This window comes from Mus pahari, chromosome 21, assembly GCF_900095145.1.
Source record: "Mus pahari chromosome 21, PAHARI_EIJ_v1.1, whole genome shotgun sequence".
NCBI classification, from domain to species: domain Eukaryota; kingdom Metazoa; phylum Chordata; class Mammalia; order Rodentia; family Muridae; genus Mus; species Mus pahari.
The window spans coordinates 38,175,234-38,200,816 of record NC_034610.1 but is presented as its reverse complement, the minus strand read 5'-3'; the positions used below and the strand labels follow the sequence as shown (position 1 = coordinate 38,200,816).

At 43.6% G+C, this 25,583-nt stretch overlaps 1 protein-coding gene across 11 annotated transcripts in view; it reads right to left on the bottom strand.

Annotated features, from left to right (window-relative positions):
- Window positions 1-1,325: 1,325 nt before the first annotated feature.
- The window catches only part of Hivep2 (human immunodeficiency virus type I enhancer binding protein 2), a 190,249-nt gene continuing 165,991 nt past the window's right edge, over window positions 1,326-25,583 (bottom strand). For 9 of the 11 annotated variants that reach the window (XM_029532980.1, XM_029532985.1, XM_029532981.1 and 6 more), the window contains 6 exons: window positions 19,808-25,349; window positions 18,696-18,850; window positions 12,925-13,100; window positions 10,199-10,300; window positions 8,570-9,465; window positions 1,327-3,798 (listed from right to left, as the gene is read on the bottom strand). In XM_029532980.1, coding sequence (XP_029388840.1) covers window positions 2,974-3,798; window positions 8,570-9,465; window positions 10,199-10,300; window positions 12,925-13,100; window positions 18,696-18,850; window positions 19,808-24,967 — 7,314 coding nt within the window. In that variant the 5' untranslated portion in view covers window positions 24,968-25,349 and the 3' untranslated portion in view covers window positions 1,327-2,973. Of the gene's footprint in view, window positions 3,799-8,569; window positions 9,466-10,198; window positions 10,301-12,924; window positions 13,101-18,695; window positions 18,851-19,807; window positions 25,350-25,583 lie in introns of all 11 variants that reach the window. The other 2 variants (XM_021220971.2, XM_021220970.2) reach the window with 1 other exon arrangement.

Sequence of the window (25,583 nt, the reverse complement as noted above, 5' to 3'; positions counted from 1 at the left end):
CACACACACACACACACACACACACACCCTACAAAGGCTACTTTCTTGCTCCTGTCTTCCTTGAATTTGCAGACTCACACAACGGACTCGGAAACAAGATTCTAGTCTGGTCTCTGCCCTAGCCGTGTACCACTCCACCAGCTCCCCTCAGAAGCAGCTTCACTCTGCTCTCTTTCTGTGCATGTACAGCTTCACGCATCCTGCGCCATCACGAACCTGTGCTTTCTCACTTCATTCATCTCCCCTCCAACATTCCTTCCCCATTGAACATAGATGACAGATAGTCACGAATTTGTTTTGCTCTGCAATCTATACCCAGTACACCGAATGTATACCTAGCACACTGAATGACGCGCCATTGCAGCTCATGAGAAAGTATGTTGAGTCTGTCAACATATTATTTCTAGGCTGTGTCCCAAGGCCATGGGGGGACGTCTCCCTCTTCCTACTCACAAAAGCACAGTCCTGATTACCAACCTTGGTTATGACAAAATGCTCCAGTGCAGTATTTAATTCTAACATTTGCTCACATAGAAATCTCCACTACTTATGTGAGCTTGTGGAAAACAAACATTCTCACCCCCTGTAGAAGTCCGTCATCTTCTCAGGACCCAAGCACTGCTTGAGGAATACTGATGAACTGGACAAATGCAAAGGCCCTAAATCCTCTCTACCCCAGCTTTTTCTCCATCTCTCACATACATGTCAGAGGAGTAAGACAAAACTCTCCCTACATAATCAAAATGATCCGGGGATTCTTGGTTGGTCAACTTTGTTCACCTTGGATTCATGCTTGAAAAACAGTTCTGATTGTCTGACTCATGAACAACACAGGTAAGGTATACACTTACCAACTTGAGGTGTTTATAATTAAAATACTGAGATTTCTACATGTTATGATCATTTTAATTACTTTTATTACTAAAAAGATTCTGGTCTTCAAGATCCCCTTGATCTGTGGATATTTTATGGTATGTTTCTAATGTTTTGGTTTTTGTTTTGTTTTGTTTTGTTTTTACCTTGGAAACAAGAGTGCATGCTTCCTAGGCTCAAGCCTTTTCATTTCTCAGGCCTCCATTCTAGAAACTGCCCGCCTTCTAGGCTAATCAGATGACCCATGGAAACCAATAACTACCTTATCACTTGGTTAGAGACCATCTGCAGTTGATGTGCCTCGCGAAACAGACAGAACCTAACAATTAAAATTAGAGTGTAGGTTAAAAGCATCAAAAAAAAAAATCCTCTAAGAAACAAAATCAGAAGTGAACGTAAAACACACACACATACACACACACATACACACACACACAAAAACTAGACACCTCAAGCATGTAATTGTATATTTATTTCTCTTTTTAAAGAACACTCCTTAATGTAATTCAATATACAAACTTGGTTTCACAGAATTATAATCCACTATATAGCACAAAGATAACCCAGATTGTGTGTGCGCATGCACATACATGTGCATGCGTGTGCACATGTTGCTGTACCCCTCTGCTCCGCTCTTCTGGACCTGCAAAGGCTCTTCCCACCTTCAACACTGATCAAAAGCCATTCTGAAGGTTATATACAAAAGAAAAAACTTCCTCCTACCAAGAGCTGCTTTCTCTTGAAGGCTTCTCTTCTTCATTCCCCCTGAGACAGCCAGGAGTGACACTCTTTCCCTGTACAGAAGGGTAAGGTGACATTTCCTAATGCTGATGGTAACCCTGTAACCATATGGACTGGCTGATGGGAAGAGCTGGGGAGCAGGTCTCCATCCCCTTTCCCCACTTCCACGCCCAACCCTGGAGTCCAAGTGCGAACCCTCCATGCAGCCTTAGTTCCAGTCACTATCCTGTGCAGCAAGAACCAAGATTTTTAAGCCCAGGCCTTCTCCACTGGCAGTGCACAGCACTGCCTACCAAGCCACCGGGCCGGCCGATAACCAAGCTCTACACAGTCCATGTGCTTTCTCACTTTAATTTTAAAGACACTCTAGCATAGGTCTGTGGCAACCTTGTGTCCAACCGAGTAACAGAAAACTGTACCAGTGATGCACTTGTACATATTTACATGGGGCGGAATGTTTTTCCCATATTTTTAGATGAGTATATAGATCAACATGTTCACATAAGACCAAATACTTTTAATATTATTTATAACTGATTTATAAAGCTTTGAAAAAACTCACAATAGCACATTGTTTACTTTAATGCTTTACGGTACTATCCATTTAAAATCACAATCAGCACTTAAGTTATTGTCAATCCAGCAAACAAGAGACAAAAAGAATTTACAAGTTAAGAACCGACTGATACGTTCTTTATCTTTTTTTTTTTGTAACTAATGCATAAGTGCAGAATAAGATATTCTAGTTTAAATATCTTGCTTACAATGGACATTTCCGTTCTAGTTACGCAACAGTTAAATCCATGCTTCACATAGAAAAGCAGTCCACAACATTAAGAAAAATGTACAGTTTATGAAACAAAATAAATATTAGTATTACAGAATCAGAGCTGTACATAAAAGCTGTTCAGTTTTTATCATATAAAAATATGTTTTAGTGCAACCTCACATATATATAGATGCTGCTTTGCTTTACATCCTTTAGATCCAAGTGTCCAAAAGAGGAAAGAGATTACATTTATTACAAAGCAGATACACAAATTCTAAAATATGTACAAATTACTGCTAAAAAATGCTTATAAGAATATAAGCAAAGTAAAGAAAAGGCACAAACATCTGTACAATTTTCAAAGTACCAGACCCAATAGGTTAATTTCAAATTTTGTTTTGGTCAGGCTCAAGATGACTTGTTAATTTACCTAATTGTTTTCAAAATAACAAAAGTATTTATAATAGCCAACTACTGTAACTTAGGACAGGCATGCTATCAACTTGTTTACTTCTATTTCCTAGAAAAACAAAAACAAAACCGGGGAGGGGGGGGGAAATGTGGAAATGAATGTGTCCATGCATTGCAGATCAATGGAGTTGATTCTTTTCTGATGAAGGTTCATTGCCTTCCTCTGTGCTTAAAGATAATTCCTTGCTGCTCTGAAAGTCCACCTGCTTCTCATCCACACTGCTCTTGCTGTAAAACGTGGGGTGAGCTACTGCAGTCTGTGATGTACCAAAAGTGTCCTTTTCACCATCATGTAAGTCAGGGTGGGCGGCTGAGGTACAGGGCTGACCTGGCTCAGGCCCGCTAAAGTGTCTAATGCTGACGTGTGCACTTTCCAAGGGTTTCTGGGGGGACTCCTGTACCCATGTGGGCGGGTCAGCCCCAAGCAGAGCTGCCTCTTCTGTTGCAATCCGGAGTGAGGCGATGGCTTTTGTACAAGTTTGTATGTTTTCCTCCTGTTCTCTCTCGGTGGAATTTAGGCTGTCTTCTGAAGTACTCTGTTTCATCAATAGCCGTGGGGAGGAGGGAGAACTAGATAGACCAGATGACCGCAAAACGTGAGAGGCTTGTTTCTCATGTCGCCTGGAAAGGATGTAGGGATCCTTGGCAAAGGCCTCCCCTGGTGCTCCTTTCTTCTCCTCAGAGCCCTCCGTGGACAGAGGCAATGTGGGTGGAGGATGTAAACTGGAAAGGGCAGGAGGCAAGGAGTGGACCATTTGGATCCCACCAACTGGCACCATGGGTATAGGAGCTCGTACTTGCTGCTGAGAGTGGAGTGGAAGATGACTGAAGACATAGTCAGTAGGACCCTCAGGGAAAAGGCTGGAGCCGTGATGTTCATAAGCACCTTCTTGGTCTCCATAGAGACTGAAGTAAGGAACCTGAGGTAATCCTCTTCTTAGATTCTACACAGGAAAACAGAGCACAGAGTTCAGACCTGTTCCCTCTTTCCCTCTCTTTTCCCCTCCCTCCTTCAGGATGCCTGGCACCTAGAAAGTATTTCTCAAAATTGAATAGCTTCCTTAGCTATTTTTTCCAGTTCTTTAATGAAGGTATTCCCCTGTGGACAGTGGCTTTTGTTTTTCAAGTGCAAAATGCTAAAGCAACCAGTGTATTTCCCACTAGGCATAATAATATCATGTGATGGCTATTTCTTCATAAGAGCAAGTAAAAAGAATGGATTTACCAGGAAAACATCAAACCACCACCAACAACAACAAAAACAAAAGCACAAAACAACACACACAAAGGATGACTAATAAATATTGATGGGATTTAAACTCAAAGGAAACAAGATTATCAACTATTTATGCTGTAGGCTGCACTGAAAGGTATTCCTTAGGCTTGGTAGAAATAATAAGTTGGCAACAGGCTTTCAGAAAACCATTGTGGATAGCCCTGGTATTGTTTGTATTTTGTTGCTAATTCCACTTCTTCAAGAGAGGCTGCCTGGGACAAGGAGTGAATCAAGTACTCAAGTGACTTCATGTGAACCTTCCCCAATGAATAAATATTTCAAGGAACCAATCACTGGGTAAGTAGGCGGGACTTCCGGGTTAGAGAAAAGGATGGTGGAAGAGGAGACTGGGTTGGTGAACAGGAGGTGAGCATGCAGGCCAAAATGTAGGTAGCGGAGGCCCCCGGTTCACAACGTGGCAGATCTGTTGGGATCCGCTACTGGAGGATTTAATTTAGAATGGCTTACAAATTAGGATGTGCCCAGCGTTTGTGTTGCCTATTGATTCCAGACTAAGTGTGTGTGCTGTTTTCCTTCATGCAGCAACTCAACTGGGTTCCCGAGAGAAAGGTACTGTGGCAAAGCATGGAGTTTTCAAGAAGTGCACCCCAAAAAGCCGTGGGAATCTGGAAGCGTGGGGCTGGTGTGGCCACGACCTGCCATGGGAACTTTGCGAACCAGGTGGAGAGATTTCAGAGCTTCCGGTCAAAGAGTACCCCAGGCTGAAAACAAGCCAAGCCTGTCCACCAATGCCCTGCCGGTGTTGCAAGGATTGCCTTTTAAATATCTCCCACTATAGAAAACACTTTTTCACACAAAGGAAGGCAGGGTGGTTTTGAGAAACCACAAATCCGTTCTTTTGCTGTGCAAGGCTTGGCCTACAGGAATACATCCCTACTCAGAGGTTCATTTGTGCTGAACACTAATCAAGAGGAAGAAGCCACTATGAAGAGAGGTCTTGGTGTGCAAGATATTGGCCTACAAGAACACATCCCGACTAAGAAGAGGCCCTATAAAGAATGCAGAGTTCTTCAAGTCCCAGATCAAAGCTAAGTCTTGTAGAAATGGCAATGTTTGAAAGGAAGCAAGTACTCATTAATATCATGTGTGTTTAACAGTTAATCATTTACATTCAATTTCATAGCTGGAATCAAAGATGGTTATGGCTCAATTTCTCTGTTGGTATTACTTATAACACGAATGTCTCCTTGGAATTAATGAAGCAAAGGTATTTAAAATTTGGAGCCACAATTCAGGATTTCATGGTTTTCTCCTGAAATTAAGACTTTATTTGCTATTCTTGTTTTTGTAGTAGAACATAGCTTAGATCGCCAGATTATCTGGCTCTAGTGAATTAGAGTTTTAATTGCTGGGATTCATTAATAATGAACTTCACTGCTTCCTTATATGAGAACTCAAGGTAGATTAAAACTTGTCAAATATGCTAATAATTTAGGAAAGCTGTCTTAAAATTTGTAGTATTCATCTCAAGGATGCTTCAGCTCCCAGATTCAAGGACCAAATCCTACCATTAGGGACCCATCCAGTTCTATTTAGATTTGAGCCTGGCCTCGAAACTATAAATTATGCATATGCCTACTACTGTCTACCATGCTTAGAATTCATCGTGGTCTGGGCTACAGCTTACCCAAGCTGTACACAAATGATCTGTTCTGCAACACAGATGAAATGGTCCAATAAGCACTCTGGAATCACCAGTACCTCACACGACAGGAGATGTGAACATTTCAGGACTCATGAGGAATCCTGTGAATGGTCTGTAAGTCTTCACCAAACAGCAGAGGAACCCTAATGCTCCTGGCACCAGCCAGAGGTAACTGAGCAGAAGTCCTGACCCGAGAAAGGCTCTATCCTTAATGTAATGACAGCCGCACTGCTTAGAGCTGTGCAACATCTTCTTTTTGGGACAGGCAGTATCTAGGCAAGGACTATGTCTGACTGATGCAGACTTCCTTACACAAGTGGCCATGATGCAAGACAACCCACCCAAGATGGCACAGACAAGAGAGACTGAACACCATGACTGCTTTCCTGAGGACAATCTTCATCTACAACAGACAGATATGCATAAGAAAATGAGGCTGTAGCTGTAATATTATTTCCCCTTTGAACCATACTCCAGTCCTCAAAAACGGTGACTGACTGAATAAAGTGCACACACTTTTAAATTCTATTATCTATCTTAAAATGAACCAGAGGGTGTTAGGAGAGGAATCCTAGTGGTGTGCGTTTCTCCATCTAAATCTCATTGGCTCTAAGTTCAGACTAAACCAATTATATCTTATGTCATCCTGGGTGTCACGGTCCCTTCACACCAGTCATTGCCCTGTAAAGCTTCCATCAAGGTGTGCAAAATGACAAGGTAGCAGAACAGAATTTCTGTGAAAAGGGACATGGCTGGTCATATTCCCTTCTGTACATTTTTTTAAAGAGAGGAAAGTCTTCATCCTATAGAGCCATCAGGAGGTACGCCTGTCAGAGCATGGTCAGGCCTATTTTTCTCTGACCACAAAGGTCTTTCACACATCACAGAAAGATATAGTTGTCACGGCCATCCAGAGGCAACCAGTCAACACAAACTGAGGACTCAGGGCAGGGCTCCTGCTTGAGTCCCGGCTCTGCTGCCTCCCATGAGAACAGGTAGCAGGGGGGAATTTTTTTCTTTAAAGATAACTGGACTGGGTAGCAAGCCAAACGATTTTTTGGGGATGAAGGATGAGCTCTGTGAGGTGTCCAGATATTTTTAAGAAGAACAAAATGAAATGAAATAAAAACCACACAAACATTTAGGAAAAACTCAATAACTGGCAACACTTATTTTCTTGTTTGGCACTAAATTTCTTGATTAACTTCGTAGTGAATCAAAGGTCCAAAGTAAAGGAATTATTTTATTCTGTTTAACTTCTTAATTAGTTAATGAATTCCTTGGCCCGAGTTTAACAGCATGTTAAATCAATGGCTCTGTTTTCATGACATGGTTACCTGAATGTGTTCCATGGACTCACAGAAGCCAGCTATGGTCTGCTTGGCCAAAAGCTGACTCAAAAGCCTCAGGAATGAGGGATCAGGACTAGTTTAGCGCACCCTGCCAGCATCACGTCTCTGTCACAGGAATCATCTGAGGACACCCCAGAGGGATTTCCAGTTTCCTATTCACCATATAGTGATTTACGTAGCACAAGATACAGAAACTTGCAGCAATGTGGCGCTTTTTCCTAGCTTGCTAATTTACTAGCTTGAAATCAGCCGTGTTCAGGCATCAGGGCACGTCTCTGCAGGATTGCAACATCAAGAAGAACTTCACTCCCATTTACAAAAAAAAAAAAAAAAAAAAAAAAAAAAGGACGATGAGGATACCACAAGAAAGGCTGGGAGATTTCCTAAAGTTTAAGAATGGCAGTGTAAGCTCATGAATCAAGATAGCAGTGGGCAATGAGAGAGAGGGGACTGGCTGGCTACCAGGGCAGGAGCAGACAGAGCTAGGAGTTAGCAGTGCCTTCTATGCCTACGAAAGACCATGCTATGCCAGACAGAAAATACAGAGCAAAGAGGGTAATGGCAGGAAGAAAGATCTGGAAACTAGAACCACTTTTAAAGCAAACAAACTCAGAAGGCAGCATGCCTCTGTGCTCTCTTTGACAATTGTACCCCAATGAAAAGAGACGCCATGATCTGCCGGGCTATTGTGCAATGAGGCAGAGCAGGGGCTTCATTGTAGCTTTTCAGTAAACCTGTGGTTTCAGTGCGGCCCACAGCCACTACCACTGTCACCTTACTTTATAATAAAATGAAAAAGGTGGAAACCTCAGAATATTCTCTGGAGCTCTCTGACAGCTCATTCTCTGTCCTGCATTCTCACCTCTGCATCTACACCTGGTGCTAACAGCAACAACAGAAAAAAAAATGCAGAAACCTTTATGCCTTTTACTATATGGGCTACGGGATTGTCACACTACCTTTACCCAGGCCCTGACCATTCACACATGTACACATGGTGGACAATATCATGAGTAAATTTTAACAATCATTTTGGAAGTCAAGGACGAAGCCTGCATCAGGGTCCTCACCTGCTGAAGCATAAATATCACTAACAATTTACTGTCTTCATGTTTGTCTACATAAGCATGCCATACCTGGGGCTTCACCTAAGGGTTTTGGCTCACGTCTATAGTTATGCTTACAAAGCATTTGGAAGGCTTCACCTGTTCCTACCTGCAAGTTCACTCCTGCTTTGATACAATCTTATACTTGGAATAATGCCACAGCCATGTCACCAACACGATGTGTGATAAAATGTCTCCCTGCTATTTGTATTAATAGGTTCATTACACCCACATTGTAATAGATGCCTTATAACTATCTTATAGGAGGTACCAATGCTCTGCAGCTCTGGTGAAGAGAACTCAGGCTATACTTACAGGAGGCCCCAATACAATTGGCTCTGTTTGCAGATACTGCCCCATGGATAATGGAGGGTTAGGATATAAAGCCCTTCTGGGAGATGGTGCTCTGATGGTGGTCATGTATCTTCTCTCTCTTCTGGGAGAGAGGTCTCTTCTTGCTGTAATGTCCTTTCCAGGAGACAACGGTCTCCTTGGGGACAAGTGCCTTCTTGGTGAAGCATCGCCTTGGGACATCTCTCTCCTCAATGCAGCTTCTTTTCTTGGTGACAGATGCCTCATGGGTGACAGGTCTCGTCTAGGTGATAAATGTCTTCTGGGTGACAAATCTCCTTTGGGTATCAGATACCGCTTTGGCGAATTATCTCGACAGGGTGAAGAATCATATCCTGGTGAGGAACGGTAGCTTGAGGGGGAGAAGTCCCTTGGGGAGGAGCTTGGCTCTGAAGACAACATGGTCTCTTCGTCCATGGAACTTGGGATGTCTAACCTGTCTTTGTCCGGTTCAGAGTCTGTGCTTTTGCTCTGGAACAGCCTCTGATATTCTGTCATCTGGGTGTCATCGCAAGAGTCACTGGGCGTCATGAGCTGAGTGACCTGAATACTCGGTAGAGTAACCAAATAGCTGATCAATGACGAATGTCCCAGAGAGCTATCTGAAGGGACGCCATGGGCTACAGCGCCAACATTGACAGGCAAGGAGGAGAACCTAGGAGGCTGAGGACTGGTGCTTCTTGACCTTGTTTTGGGTGTCAAATCTCCTTGGTCATCAAAGTCATCATCATCTTCATCATCATCATCATTATCATCTCCATCTTCCCCGTCAGATTCCTCAGCATCTGAGAACTGGTGATCAGTTGAAATGCCGGACATGCTGTGCTTCTCAGATGTTTTGTGCAACTCTTCCATATTTTCTGAAAGAACCCAACAGTAATTAACAGTGGTTAAGATCTCACTTTCAACCCTGGGAGCTTCTATCTATCCCAATACTCTTCCCAAAAGCCTTCCTTAGCCCCCTTGATGCCCTGAAACGATCATGGCTCTGAACCACTCCTGGACACTTACTTGTGCCTACCTACTTGGTTTGGTCCCTGAGAACTCCAGAATAGGATCTCCTGTTTCAGACTTCAGAGAAGTCTCATGACACAACTCAAAACAAATGGATGTGGCTAGTATTGCTAATGACTTTCACTAGAGGAAGAAAAGCAAAGCGGCAGCCTGTCTCTCCTGTTTCAGGTGCAAGTTTATATGTAAGAGGGATAGATACCTCAGGAGGTTTGCCGACCTCCAGATCCTCCACGGGGGTTGATGATGGATAGTTTTTCTACTGTCTTTCCTCTCAATAGGAAGACTAACACATTAAAATGCTTTCAGTTTCCGCCCAAAGCTTCACAGCACATAAATCACAACTCCATCCCCTGCCTCATGCACACATCCCTTTATAGTGTTTAGAGACAATTATTTGGCTAATACAGCCCTCCCCCTCTAAAACAATTTCCATGGCAAATGGTTTCCTTTCTCCTTAGTAGTTCCGAAACAGTTCAGTGTGTTGTTTTATTCCCTGCAAAGAGTGCTTAATAAAGTGGCATGCAATCACTAGGCCACAAAGGCCACCTGAGAGGTCAGTCCATTCAGTAAGCCACATACCTGCTTCTTCTGTTTCTGTGTCATCTACTGATGTCATCGACACGCCCAGCTCCAGACACTTTTTCATGTGGGCCTTAGATTTCATGTGTTTTGTTAGGTTTCCTAGAAAATGCAAACAAGAGAACAAGAGAATTAACTATCAAACTGTGGTGACTGATACAAAACACTGTGTGATGAACTATCTTATACATCACAAGAGACTCAGGGATCAACTCAGGGTCCTAGAGTGTATTCAATTGTTCTCATGAAATAACTGTGTTGTTGTCTGTTGTCGTCTTGACAATGTAGTGGCAACACACAAGTATGCACTTTTATTTTCCAGTGCAGGCTCCGAGAAACCTAGGTAGAAACTCAGCCTGATGAAGGCATTATTTTACTCTCTCTGATACAGCTATGCTTAGTATCAATTAAATAAATAAATCACAATGAGCTATCCTGTCAAAAATTACTATCTCACATTACGATTAACTTGTTGCTTATAGATCTAGAAATTCTACATATTATTTTTATACCTCCAGTACAAATATTTCTACATTTTTATTGCTCTTATCCAAACATCTATCATTTTTGAAAGAGCTCGAAGAGATTTTTGGATATGTTAACTCTTAAGGACGTAAGTGAATTAAACTTTATTAAATTTCCATGAATTCATTAAACTTATCTGTTTCTGCTACTGTTTGTGTATGTGTGGTGTGTATATGGGTGAAGATGCAAGATATGATACAGCCAGCCCTCTGACTTCTACCTCTGTAGTCTCAACCACCTAAGTTTCAAAACTGGAAGAAAAAAAGATTGTCTGAATTGAAAATCTTCTTTCTTTGGTATTGCATAAACAATACGATTTTTTAAAATACACAGCAATTACTTTGAATAAGGCATTCAAGTCACCCAGAAATTATTTAAAAGTATAGAGGAGGATGTGAGCTGTGTGCCAGTAATACACCACTTTATCCAGGGGCTGAGCCCTGCGTGGGAGCTCCTAAAATCAACTCGTCAGGCATAGAGCGAACTGTGTCTGAACTTTCGTGTGCTTCTTCATATACAGTAGCTATGAACTATATATACTCATACTCCCGAGAGAAACTCATTCGGGCTCTCTTCTTCTGAGTATGTTTGCAATCTTCAGAGCAGATTTCTAGCTAGGAAGTTGGAATTGGAAACAATTCCACCTGGACTTTGGTTTGCAGATGCCATGAGCATCTGATGTAGCAGACCAGGGCAAGACAGGAGAGAATGATGGGAGCTTGGTACAGGCAAGGGGAGGAGATTGGTCCCTAGGAGATTGGTCCCGGCAAAGGAGGATAGGTCCTTACAACACACTTATACTCAGAGAACAAAAACCTGAAAAGTGGATATTTCAGCAGGAGATGAACCCAGTGGAGCTCCCAAGAATGCACTGCTCACCCTCAAATTCCTAGACCTCTGCTGGCATACTCCCAGAGGCTGACAAGGAAAATTCCATGAATGATCAAAAGAACGCTCTTTCCTGGTGGAGTCTTCACAACGGTTTATAATTGGATTTAATCTTTTGCCTAGAGTATTCTTTTGTAAACTTCACAGTGATTGGTGGACTTGCAGTGTGCCCTAAAATCAAACTTTTAAATCTTTCCTCCTAGGGAATTCTCAGTAAGCTGGCTCACGCTACGGGAGAAGGGTATTTAAAGAGCAGTATCCTTATTTCTTTTGATACAGATGTTTATGTGCCTTCTCTCTATTAAACTTCAAATGAGGCACTAAAGACACATAAATACTCTCCTAATAAACAGATATTTGAAAACCCTGAACATTAATACTTCTGTCAAAAGAGCACCGTTTAAGATTGTGGGCTACAACTGAGATAGGCAATATGTCTCCCTGCCCGATTATCACAATTCATACCTGGCTTTAATTATTCGTATCAGGGCAAATTGCTTGATATTAAAATTAAATGTGAAAATGCTAGAAATGAAGTGGGGTTGATGAAGAGCTGTCTACAAGCTACCTTAGACAGAGCTGACACGCAACATGAAGGTTTTCGCCATATTACAGAATAATAGGAATATAAGTTAAGCAACCTTGAGTGAAACATTTCTGTATAAATCAGCCTATTAAAACAGACATTTGAAAGTGACAGGTTAGCTCAAGGCAGGTCTTTGCTGGATGAGATTAACTCTTGAGGTCTGAGAGTAAGGCTTGCCTCCACGCTGATAAATACACAGAGCAGAAGCTATCAAGTCTCTATGTATAATTAATGCAGCTGTGGATGGAGGGGGCCCACCAGGGAGTCTGTGGATCTCTACATTATTTATACTCTTGAAAGTGACCATGGCCACATATTTTCTTCCCGGTAGCTTCCCTTGCTTAGCCGCTGACACTCACGTATTGCCTTCCTGCAGAATTTCAATATTGGTGCAAATATTATCTAGCCCACATAAATTTCCAACATGAAGTAATAACCATCCAGGCACTTCTAAGCCACTTTCCTTCAGAGACAACCTGCCTGGCCCTCAGTCTGTAGCTCTTAATTAGTCATAAAAGGAGTCTCAGAGTCTCACATACATCCTTGGATCCTGGACAGGAAGGAGGAAATATACCTCAGGGGGTTCTATTTTCACAAACAAAACACTCTTCATGGTTGGTGAAAGTGGGTTACAAAATAATATTCAGAATCCGAAGTAGCCGGAAGTTTTCCTGAAACCTTGCCCTCTCCAAACAAACAACAGCAGCTGCAAAAGCCACGCTCATACCTTTCGTTTTGAAGGCGAAATTACATAACTTGCATACATAAGGCCGAACATCAGTATGAGTGCGTATGTGTTTTTTGAGCATGCTTGGCTTCTTACAGCGAATTCCACACTCTTCACAAATGTACTTTCCCCGTCCACGTCCTCTGACATACACATAATCTTCATTGGATTTGTACCTATGTGAAGAAGAGGCAGATCACCATGATTTTAAATACTCTTAGCATGTGATATACCAAACCAAAAATTAGTCACTGCCTGATGTCAATTTCTATGAGGGTCTTTTCTAGTTATTCACCCTACGAACTTCTACGAACCCTGGGAAGTTTATATAGCAAATACTTGAGACAACTATGTAACGGAATTATTGCTGTATGCAAAATTTTATTCAGATTTACTGATGGAATATATAAATGTCTCAATAGGTTTACCTAAGTCCAGAGAGGTACAGATCTGGATCTCCTACTGGTGGGCATAGTAGAGCCTCCAATCAAAGAACATCACTAAATGCATACCAACATTTTAGAATAACCATGTTTTGTGCATAATCTGTTAACATGACATCATCTATAAAATACGTATGGAGACATTTGCAGAAATAATCTTAACTGAGAATAGAAATCTCCCTTGCAAGTTTCTACTCTATTTTTACAACCCTGGCACATGTGTGCCTCCGAATTTTCAACTTAGCCAAGGCTAAGCTCCGCTCTCCAACTGTTGTCTACAGATTTGATCTGTTCTTCCCAGGATCATGAATCTGTACTCATGTGAAGTTTAAATTTCAACTGGCTTCTTGAAAGCAGCGTTGCATAATGAGAACTAGAGACTTGGATAAAATTGGAGTTTGTTTCCTGAAGGATTGGTCTGAAAGGGTATCTGAGGCCGTCTACTGTCGTGAACTGGAGCTGAGAAAGTCTTGATAGAAGAGGAGAAACCTATCCAGTGCTCTGCAATCTCATTTTGCTTAGAAACCAACAGCACATGATAACTCACATAGATTTTGATTATCATACAGTAGACTTGTATCGTACAACTCAATAAATAGTATGATCCCTTACACCACAGCAGGGCTAGAATTTTAGGTCCCAAGTCACTGTGGCAAGAAAGGATTTCTGAAGGTTCTTTGTATAGCTTCCAAAGGTCGGCTAACATGCAAAAACCTTTGTTCATTGTGGAATTCCTAGTGGCATTTAGACCCACTATCTTTGTTTTGTTTTGTTTTGTTTTGTTTTGTGTTTTTCCCATTCTAAGAGGCTTCTGACTATGCCCATCTCTAGCTAATATCCCCAAACAGGTAAAAAAGCAAATTGAAATTCAATTGTCCAATTTGTAGAAGGCTTTTCAAGATGAAACATCCCTCCGTGTGTTGGAATATCAGCTAAGCTATGGATAAAGCTTCCTTTCGGCATTTTGGTCAGTACTAATCAAAGGGGAAGATGAGGACCAACAATTTTACATGCTATTTCGCCTTTCATAAAACATCCCAATTATGGCTTGGCCTTAAACCTTGTTTTCTTCTCATGTTTGCATTTTATAATAAAGCAAAGCACATTCTCAAGACGCAAAGTCATCCTTCTACATCCAATTTCTCTCTCGGTTCCTAACAAGGATGAAATTGCTTAAGGGGATATGATGATTTTACAGAAAACCATTATTCTTCAGAAAAGGATACTCTAGCTTTATCAATATTGGGTTGTACTGGCTGGTTTTGTGTGTTAACGATACAAGCTAGAGTTAACTGAAAGGAGGGAATTGTAACTGAGAAAATATCTCCATAAGATTTAGCTATAAGGCATTTTCTTAATTACGGGTGGACAGGAGAGAGAGCCCAGCCCATTGTGGGTGGGGTCATCCCTAGGCTGAAGGTTCTGAGTTCTATAAGAAAGCAGGTTGAGCAAGCCATGAGGAACAATCGAGTAAGCAACATCCCTCCATGGCCTCTGCATTGGCTTCAGTCTCTGGGTTCCAGCCCTGTTTGAGTTTCTTTCCTGACTTCCTTTGGTAATGAACAATAATGTAGAAGTATAAGATGAATAACCAATTTCAATTTCCTCCACAACTTGTTTTTTTGTTTTGTTTTGTTTTGTTTTGTTTTTTCGGTCATGGTGTTTTGTTGCAGCAATATAAACCCTAAGACCAGTTGGTACCAGCATAGTGGAATATTGCTGTGACATACCTGACCATGTTGTGGGGACAACTGTGGAAGGACTTTGGAATTTTTGGTTAGGAGAGCCACTAGATGTTAAGAGTTCTGTGGGATGTTCTATCAGAGCTTAGGAGATGCGGGGCAAAGGATGGAGACCCGGCTTAGGAAATTTCAAAGGGGGTTTGAAGACTCTATTAGGACCACTTGCTATCTTGAATTAAGGTTCTGTGGTTCTGGTTAGCTGGGGATGAAGAAGCAGCTGTGATTAAGAGATACTAGAATTACTAAATCAAAACTTTGCTTTGTTTGAATACTTGACGCTGGTCAGCTGGAGCTAAGGAATTAGCAGTGATGAAGTAGAAACCAACACCTCTGAGATGAAATCTTCTGGGCAGTTTCCCAGAGAGCACAGAGAAGCTGTTCTCCAGAGGTGGCCAAGGTTGTACCAAGTGCTGGCAGCTAAACTTGGTAATGCATAAGAGTTACCAAGGTAGTACTGGTTTTGGAGCCATGAAAGGATCATGGAGAACCACCAAGGCTTGGTCCTGTGAGAAGCCAGGAGAAGTCATTGGTGGAAGTGTGGTATAGAAAGAATATCTTATGTCTGTATGCATGTGGCACCAGTCAATAAATCTAATGGGTTATGGCTTAGGTAGGAGTTAGAAGGTGGAACATGTAGGAGGAAAGAGAATTCTGCAACAGAGCCAGACAGTAAGATTGGCCCAGGAAGACATCAGGCGATGGACTTATGGTACCTGATCACAGGTAACCAGTCACACAGCAGAATATAGACTCAAATAAATGGGTTATCCTAAGTTATAATTCTAATCAGAGAGGAGCCTAGCTATATGTCCACAGTATTTGTAAATATATTTTGAGCCTGTGTCTTATTTCTGGGGACATGGGCCTGAGAGGAAGAACCAGGACATAACTTCTCCAGTGCAGCTCAGTTGCAGCAAGGGACTCAAGCCCTTTGGAGCAAGCAACCCAGAAAAGTGTGAGTGGATCCCAGATACTGGGTGATCGGAATTTGGAGTTGTCTTGATTTGATTGTGCCTGTGCCCCGAGTTTTCCCTCTTGAAGTAAGAAAGTATTTTACTGGAGCCCACAGTTGAGAGACTTTGAATTTTAAAAGACTTTAAATTTTAAAAGGACATTGGCTATTTTAAAGGGACTGAAATTTTAATGTGTTTGAGCTTGTTTGTAAAGACTGTGGGACTTTTAAACTTACGTCTTTTAATGTGAGATCTTGGGGATGAATAAGAAAGGAAGGGTGATGGCTTCATAGTGTGTCAAGTTGACATGAGGTCAGTTGTTCTGGCTGGTTGTGTCTGTCAACTTAGCACAAGCTAGAGTTGTGAGCGAGGAAGGAGTCTCAGGTGAGGAAACGCCTCCATGAGATCCAGCTGTAAGGCATTTCTCAATGACTGATGAATTGTGGGAAAGAAAGCCCAGCCTATTGTGGTGGTACCATCCCTGGGTTTTGTAAGAAGGTAAGCAGAACAAGTCATGGGGAGCAAGCCAGTAAGCAGCATCCCTCCATGGCCTCTGCATCAGCTCCTGCCTCCAGGTCCCAGGCCCGCCTGAGTTCCTGTCCCGACTTACTCCAATGGTGGACTATGATCTGGGGGTATAATGAACGCTTTCCTCCCCAAATTGCTTTTTAGTCACGATGTTTTCCCTCAAAACACAAGAAACCCTGAGACGCTAGTTGATGAGAAAGACATTTTCTCCTCAAACAAAAAAAGTCTTTTCAGTGTCTTAGCTGATTAACTCATGTAAAGAATAAAATAAAGTAAAATTCTACATAAATCTGTATATGGGGAGAATGTGTTCAGATAGCCTATTTATGAATACCCGCATTTCTTAAGACCCACAAATCTACCCAATACACAATGGATTTTGAAAAGCAGCAATTTAAAGAAATGCTTATTATCCCTGTCAACTAGATAACCTGGATAATCTAGTCAGTAATCCCTGTCAGTGTTGTTACCACTTGCAATCAACAACTTCAGAGGTGAGAATGCGCTGTTTGGAATGAATGCCTGTCTATCAGAAATTGTTAGAGAATTAGTTCAGAGATTAAAACGTGCCTGAGTTAGAAAACAGAAAATAAAAGGTATATGTGATTTTTCTGGATCATCAAAACACAGCAGAAGACAGTCCCAGAAATGTTTTTATTTCCACCTATGTTTTTTTGTTAGCAGAGATGCATTCTTCAAAACATACAATAATCCTGATGGCTGCTGTAAGCCATATACACCAGTGCATATATGTAAGTACATATGCTCTACTCTGAAGACAGCTGCTGCATAGAAGTACGATGACTGAGTCAGAGATCTGAGAGTTCTGTCTCTTGAGAAAGACAAAAATCTACATTCTTTTCATTTATGTAATGATATGACAGATGTCAAAAAAATCCTGAGGCAAAGTTCATGCATACATGCAAGTGTGGTGAAAAAACTCAATGCCTAAATGAAGCAAAAAATCCAAGGGCAACTCAACTATAACAACCAACTCCAAATTGGTAGGTGTGAGAAATTTTATGTCACTAACAGTCAATATTTTTTTTTTTATGGTCAAAAATAACATTTTATCCTTCAAATGTCATTGGAATAAAAGTATGGTCATGGAACTTTGTAAATTAGTGACAGGATGGTGAGATGGAACTAAATGACATAATCCCCCCGAATATATTTAATGCGGTTACATATTTTAGCTAAAATCATAGATCTAGACCTCTTCCATTGATTGCAACTAATATATTTCTATTGAAACAAAAACCTAGGGGGAGCAGAGCAGAGGGAGGGTATAGGGAACATTTGAGATAGCATTGGAAATGTAAATGACGAAAAACCAAAATAAATAAATAAATAAATAAATAAATAAATAAATGAAAATATCTAATAAAAAATTTTGGAAAAACAAAAAAACCTAGTTATCACATATACTTATATTTTCTTAATTATATATATTTTCTATATTTGTTATATGTATATATTTTTTGATATATATCATGTTTATGTAATATGTTTATACACACACATCATACACACACATATAATATATATTATATAAACTATTGGCCCTTACTACTTGAGTCCCATTGACTTAGAACATTTGAGAAGAGGTCGTTATACACCAGTGGAGACAGAGAACACAGTATAATACCTTGACTTCGAGAGAAAAAAAAAAGGTGCTGAAAGTGTCAGGATCCCAAGAAAGACTGAAGTTCATGGAATCTATTTCTTAAAAATGAACAGAAGTATCCATGGTTTCACTCATATCGACATAGTATACAAGTATGTCCATGTAGTAACCCAAATGCCCAGGAAGTAGTAAAGAATAAAGGAATATAAGAGACATCATGGGGCTGCCAATGTAGAAAATTTCATATAAATTTAGAGAACTTATGGTGCATAATGGGACTGTGCTCACTGAGGGCGGGTCCTAGAAGAAAATATATGTAGTTGGTAGTTTTCTCCAGCCAGCGTTCATCAATTTGACTGAGAAAGGAATTTCCTTTGTGCATCTGCAAGTTCACACACTATTTACCACATACAACCATCGGGATCGTTCACACCGATTTACAACCAAACATTTTACATCTGGGCTTGTGTTTCCTTACCCCCCTTCAAAGATCTTAATTCGGATTGGCTCGGCTTGCTTGGATCCAAGATCTTTATCTCCGTGAATCTCTCCTTTCCCTCTTTCCTTTAAGACATTTCCCGCTAATTTCCTTTCTAGTTTGTTGCCAAACAAGAAGGGCGCATCAGGTTTCATCTGCAGGATCAAAAGAGAGAATCATTTCGCATGCTTTCTCCAGGATATTCTGGCCTGGACATCCTGCACTTCTATCATCCCTGCAAGCCAGCTTAAATTCTTTAATAAAAGGCTACAAATTAATTGCAGAAAACAGAGGACACCAGAGATAAAAATCAGAGGGAAAATGTCAGTTTCCATATGGTCACTTCAATGTTTAGGTGCGCAGAAACTGAGTACTTCTCATTTCCTCTGCGAAATGTTAACAGAGACTTCCAACACCTACTCTGCCATTTGAGGGAACAAGCCAAACATTCCATATGAAGGAGGGAGATTCAAAAAATCATTGAAGGGAAAGGAACCCTGACATAACATCCAAAATACATTTTTCAAATCTCTGTTTTCTTCACTATTAATTTTGTTTACTCTAAAAGTTATCGTATTTTAAATTTTTACATGTAAGGACTAACTGTTTAGGGGCAAATCAGGAGAAAACAATAACTGGGGAAAGTCATTTTTGAAAGAGATACACAGAATATGAATTGTAGTCAAGCACACCCTTGATATCATTGGTGGCATTTGCCCTCTGAGATCTAACATCCTCCATACTTCCTCCCCAATCTTTTTTTTTTTTTTCCGGTATCCATTCCATGTTTTATTTCCTCATTTCATAAGTCCTGGAATTCCTCATGTTTGCACTATCACTCATGAGGCAGAGGGGAAAATGACCAATAAGCATTAGTCCCAGCAGGAGAATTCCCCTTATCTGTGCTGACAAAGCACTCCCAATAGTCGAGGCTTTTCTGGGAGCCCTCGGAGTAAGGGCAGGCTACGGCATCTCCCATCTCTGGATAAGGGCAGGTTACTAAAATGTCCCCAGTATATTTTAAATTTTAGTCCTTCTATCCTTCACTACACAGTCTATTTAGTATTTGACCCACAACCCACTGGACTTTCTAAGCCAGGGTTCGTTGTTACCTGTGCAAACTGCTTCCAGGCGCTGGATGACGTGAGCTTGCCAGCTCCGGGCCTGTGCATGGCAGCCAGAGTATAAATTTCTGCGGTAATTTTTTGTTTGGATCTCAGAAGGGCCAGCGTGGTCTTGGTGTTCAATCCTGATGGGTTTGGGTTACAGGAACTAATGCACCATGAAGCATAAACGGAGGATTTGAAGGTGGCCTGTTGCACAAAATTGGGTTTTGTATAATTTAAGAAGCACCAACTCACAGTAGTGGCTGTCCGTAGACTGGGGAACTGAAGGATCTGCTGGAAATCGGCCACGTCTGTGAAAAGAAGAGTGGAATTTGCCACATTTCCTCCAGGACCAGAGGCCATGCGGACCAGCATGCTGACGGGCAGCCTGCGGGCCTTCCCTTCCTCTTCCGGCTGACTGCCTCCGGTGGGCAGCGAAGAGCTCTGAGGGCTCATGCTCATGTCTGAGGAAGTCTCATCGATGTCCAGCTCATCGGAGGACTCTCTGCTTTCTGAGGGCCCACTGAACTTCCGTCGCGGCGGAGCCCTGGACCCTGGAAGTATCTCCCTGTTGGGAGGGAAAGGCCCGCTGGCAGACGAATGGTCTTGAGAAGAGGAAGGTGACAAGGAGGAGAAGGAAGAAGACCTTGACTGGGAGCAGCCATCCTTTGGCTCTGAAGCACACCCTTGCCTCACAAGCTGGGGCTTCTGGGGCCGGGAAAGGCCCTTCTTGATGTCTGAGTTGGTTAGCTCCACGGCACTGAGTTCTTCCACAATCTGCCCGTACATCTTCTCCTCTTTCACCCGTTTCTGTTGCTTGGTTTCCATGAAGAGCTCCAAACTGCTGGCTGGAGACAGCATCCGCTTACTTCCTCCAAGAGAGGCTGCGTTGTCTGAGGTGGACGGTAAACACAAGGGGATAGAGGACTCTAAGCCCAGGGGTAAGGTCTGAGGTACTTTCCAAAGAGGGTATTTTTCCAAGCCTGTGGGCTGCCCAAGCACTTGGGCTATGTTTAATCCTATCCCTTGCATGGCTGCATTGGTTACCAGTGTTCTTTGGGTCATATTCTCATCGACCTTGCATATGACGATGGCGGGGCTATTCTGTCCAAGTATCTGAGAAATGCTTGTGTACATGACGCTCCCGTAGGATGGAACGTGGGTCTGGATCCGAACAGGAACCACTGTTCCCGGTAGGGACTGCAAAGGCCCAGCATTTTCTGAGGCGAAATCTTCTCGAAGGAGCTGCTCAGTGGGCGTTTCAGTGGATTTACTGCCCGGGTCTGATGGAAACTTCAGAGGGAGGTTCTTGGAGTGTAGCCCTGATGTTCCGGAATAACACGGGTAAGTCTGCTCTTTTGCATGGGGATAGTCAGCAGATTTCTTTCCAGTGTGTTCTGTTACATGCTCTAAGGGATAGCTAGAATGAATGTCAGCTTGGAAGGGAGGCTTGTTGTAGCTGTTCTGAGGGTGTGGAGCGAAGGGATGGGGGAAATGTGTCTGCCACCAGGGGGGCTGCTGAGCTGGCAAATGAACCATACAGACAGTCGGGTACTGAAACTGAAACAAGGCATTCTGGAGAGGAGAAAATGGGACCGCATCCTGATGTGAAAACAGATGCGGTTGTTCGGGCACGTGCTTGCTCGGCACGTAGGATGTCGGATGAATCAACGGATTTCTCAGAGATTCCTGACTGTCCATGTGCATGATCTGCGGCTGCGCAAGGTGGAGTGGTGGCCCTGAGCTCAGCTGGCCACAAGTACCGACCACCTGCTTCCCTGGGTCATCCCCTGGCAGAGGCGGAAGCACAGAGGACCACGCGGCCCTGAGGCCAGCTTGCAAGTGCTCCATGTGCTCCTGCTTGACGCTGGGGTCCACGCCGGCTTCGCCTTGGGCAATTTCTGGGGAGCCACTGAAGGAAGCCTGGCGTACCAGAAAGCATTTCTTCCTCTCCCGGGATGGCGATAATGTTGATGGGGATGTTCCGGCCACTGGAGCGTGGGACAGGTTCCCGTAATCAAATGATTTACTCCGTATTTCTGGGACTTCCGTCGGGTGAGGACAGGGCATCTGCTCGGAGGAGCAACGCCGCATTTCTTTCTGGTGGTGATGACCCGGGACAGACAATGAGTATGAACCCGCAGGGACAGTCAGAAACTCAGAATGCTTCCCGCTCTCATCCAGCTTAGGAGGTGCCGTGAGCTTAACCATTTCTTCTCTATCAAAGGACATGGAGAAACTGGAACTGTGGGATAAGTTACTTTCTTGGCTGGGACTCCGAGAGAGGCCAGTGCCTGTGGACTCAAAGCTGGATTCTCCTGAGGAGTGCTCCAAATCTGCAAGCCGCAAGCGTTTCTTTTTGGGAGGCAACTTCTCAGCGGGAAGTTGGGAAAGAGTCTCGCTTCTCTGGGGCCACTGGAATTCCTCCACAGGCTTCTCTGGCTCCTTAGTGGGAGCTTCCTTCTCCTTCTCCGGCTTGTCAGGTTCCTCTGTGACTCTGATTTCGGGAACCTGGATGTTGTGCTGGCGAACAAGCCTTGGCTGTGCATGGTAGGAGTGCTGTGGTACCTGCTGTGAGGAGGTTGGCTTGCTTCCACTTTCTGCAGCATCCCCTGGAGGAGCCCACTCTGGGCTTATCGGGGCTTCCAAAACCTCACTGTCACATGTCTCAGCAGGTGAAGGGGTCTTGTCCTGTGTGCAGGCCACCATTTCTGTTGACTCAGATCTTTCAAAGGAATTGGGCCGGCTCAGCGAGTTTGTGTGCTGAATCACTGAAATCACATTTCCTGGAGGCTTCTTGCCCAGGTCTGTCATCTTGTCGGGATCAGCAGCCAAGGGCAAATCCTCAGACCCAAGAGACGGACTTCTAGACGGCAGCTGGGGTCGAGCCGGGTCTAGACGGTCGGAGTGACCATGAGGAAGGCTCTCGTGTGCAGCCATGGCAAAGCCACTCCTTCCTCCATCCTGCAGCTTGGGGTCATACTCTGAGGACATCATGCCCACGGGAGCACTTCCCATGCCACCACAGATCATGGGAACATCCTCCTCATCCCCCACGCTCTTCTCTTTCCTGCGTTTTCTGTTCTCACAGGTAGTCCCGAACATGGTTGGCACTCCCTGTACTGGCACCGAGGGGTCCATAAAATATTCCCCTCCCTGCTTGAAGGAGCCCAGGCAGGAAACATCTCTGTAGCTCTGTTTTGGTGTATCAGAGTCTTCCCACTTCTTGTATGGTTTACGGCAGACGTCGTAGTCATAGCCGGGCCTGTCTCCCGGAAGTAATTTCTTTTCCTTCAGGGACGGACTGGCAAGGCCCTTGGATACCCGTGCAGGGTGCTCGGACTCCATGTGGCCCTCCTGGACCGACGGCAGCTCAAAGGCTGCTTGCCGTCTTAGCATGCGCTGGGGAGGTATGCCCACAGTGCCGGGATAGAAGACATCATCAGACCCTGTCATCCTTTCATCAAACGAGTGGCTTCCTCTCAAAGAAGGAGGGACACTTAAATTAGTTGCTGAAGACGTTGGCATTGAGTTGCTTCTAATAAGGGGAGAAGAATCCACAGGAGCTTCTAAGAGCATTGGATTGCTGCTGCCTGGGAAGTTGCCTGGGTAAGGTTTTCCTTCATTCCTGACAGAGGACGGGATGGCTTGTGGTTGCCGACACTCACTGTTGAATTTCGTGGTCTTCAACATGTTGACTTGACCGGGGTCCATTTCTCCTTTGCTGGGAATCAGCTGAGAGATAGGATCTTCAAACATCTTGACCTCCAACCGGGTGTTCACATGAGGTAATGGTTCCATGATGCCCCTGCGCCCCATGGCGGTGCGCTCCTGACCCGTGGGAGTAACACTAAGTGTATTCCTTGGACTAAGTCGACAGTATTTCCCAAAGATGATTTCTTCATAAGACTTGGCGTTGGTGTTGGGCGGGCTGACCTGCTGCTCTGCACTTTCTGAGCGAGAAAAGTAACCGGAGTCCGTACTCCCCTTGCTGTGCGGGCTCAGGAGGTTGAGGGATGGCTCAGAGTCTTGTCCCTTTTTCTCTGACAGTCTCAGTGCAAGTTTCTGTTTCACTGTGTGAGAGTCATCCGCCTTAGCATTCAGAGACGGATTGGGGAGCATTTCAGGGCCCAGATACTGAGAGCCCTCACTGGGTAGTGGGATCCCACTTTTGGGGATAATCAAAATTGGCACCTTCATTGGACCTCCCAAAGATTCTTCCAAGGACCCATGGTAGCCACCTCTGCTAGCAATGTCCAAAGGGATGGGAGGGCCCGGGCTCACTTTGTCAGAAGCCTCAGCAAATAAAGAGCTCTCCTCATCCGTGTCTGTGCTCTGCTCACCGTCTGAGTGTATCTCCGCTTCTACATCGATAAAACCAGCCTCGAGGTCCAATTTGGATACAGATGATTCTGTGAAGGGTACCAAGCCTGCCTTAATTGCGTGGGCATGAGACTTCCTGTGCTTGTACAAATTGCTCTTCGTCTTGAAAGAGAAGCCGCAAGGTATACATGGATACGGCCGCTCACCAGTATGGGACCTGATGTGTTTCTTTAGGACACTGGGTTTCGCACACGCCCTGCTGCAGTATGGGCAGATATATTTGCCTGGCTTTTTGGGTTTGTGCTCTTTCTTGTGAGCATCTTCTGCCTGTTCGATACTTTTCTGGGAGTATTGGCTGTAGGCAGGGTTGAGGTTTGAGATCTTTTTTCTAGGGTAACCACCACTGTGTCCGTGCATTGGAAAAGGAAATAGGTCCTCAGAGGCGACAGACGGCAAAGGGCCAGGGAAAAGCCAGGGAGGGCCCTCTAGGCTCTGGTGTGGCTTGTGGCTGTGTGTCATGCCCTGGGACAGTGAGTGCTGAGGGAAAGAGAGCGAGTGTTGGCATGGGTAGGGACTCGGACGGTGCGGTGGGTATTGCTTCTCCGTGACTTGATGCAGGCCCTCGCCAGGGGAGGCCAGCTTCCCCGAACCAAACAGCTGCACCGAAGCTGCGTTTCCGATCTGCTCAGGATCTATTTGTGGTTGTCTCTGCCCTTCCTGACTGCTGAAAGTGCTCATCTTAAGAATAGCTGATTGTTCCTGCCTCCATCTACCTGACACGCTGTCAGTTTCTCCAGACCTTGAGGTAGCTTTTTGTCCTAGAGCTGTGTCCCCGGTGTCCATTTTAACACAAGGTCTTAAATGCTACTTTGCCCGGAAGCCAAGCAGACTCATGGAGTGTCTCCAATGCTGTGCTTTTCAAAGCCAGGTTGCTTCTGGGTTCCTGGTCGCTAACTCTCGGATTGTTCTCTCTCTCTCTGGAACCTTCTGCGCTCACACCGGAGTCAGTGGGCATTGGATGCCAGTGTCCTGGAACCAAACTATAACACAGTCCTCTCCATCCTAGAAATGTCCTTCTTCAAAAGCTAAGCGCAAAGTTACTAAGGACTCTTAGAGCATTTGAATCTTTTTCAACTCGGATGGGATTGGGATGATGAAAAGTCCAGAAATTCTGCTCATCAACTACAGCAAGGTTCAACAGCCAGTTTCACTGAAGTACAATGGCCTGAAGAAAAAGAAAAGGGATTGCCATAAGAGGTGCCCAAGAGGACAACAAGACCAGTGGTGAACCATCAGCCTCAAGTTGGAAAAATTAAAATGTTTTCCATTCCAGTAAATTATTTACGGCTACTGCATTAATTATCTAATTAAAAGATATTCATTTTAAACTCAGAACTCTGTCACAGGTATGGATTCTTTCATGGCTGATGTGCAGACAGGTTTTATAAATCCTCCTGCA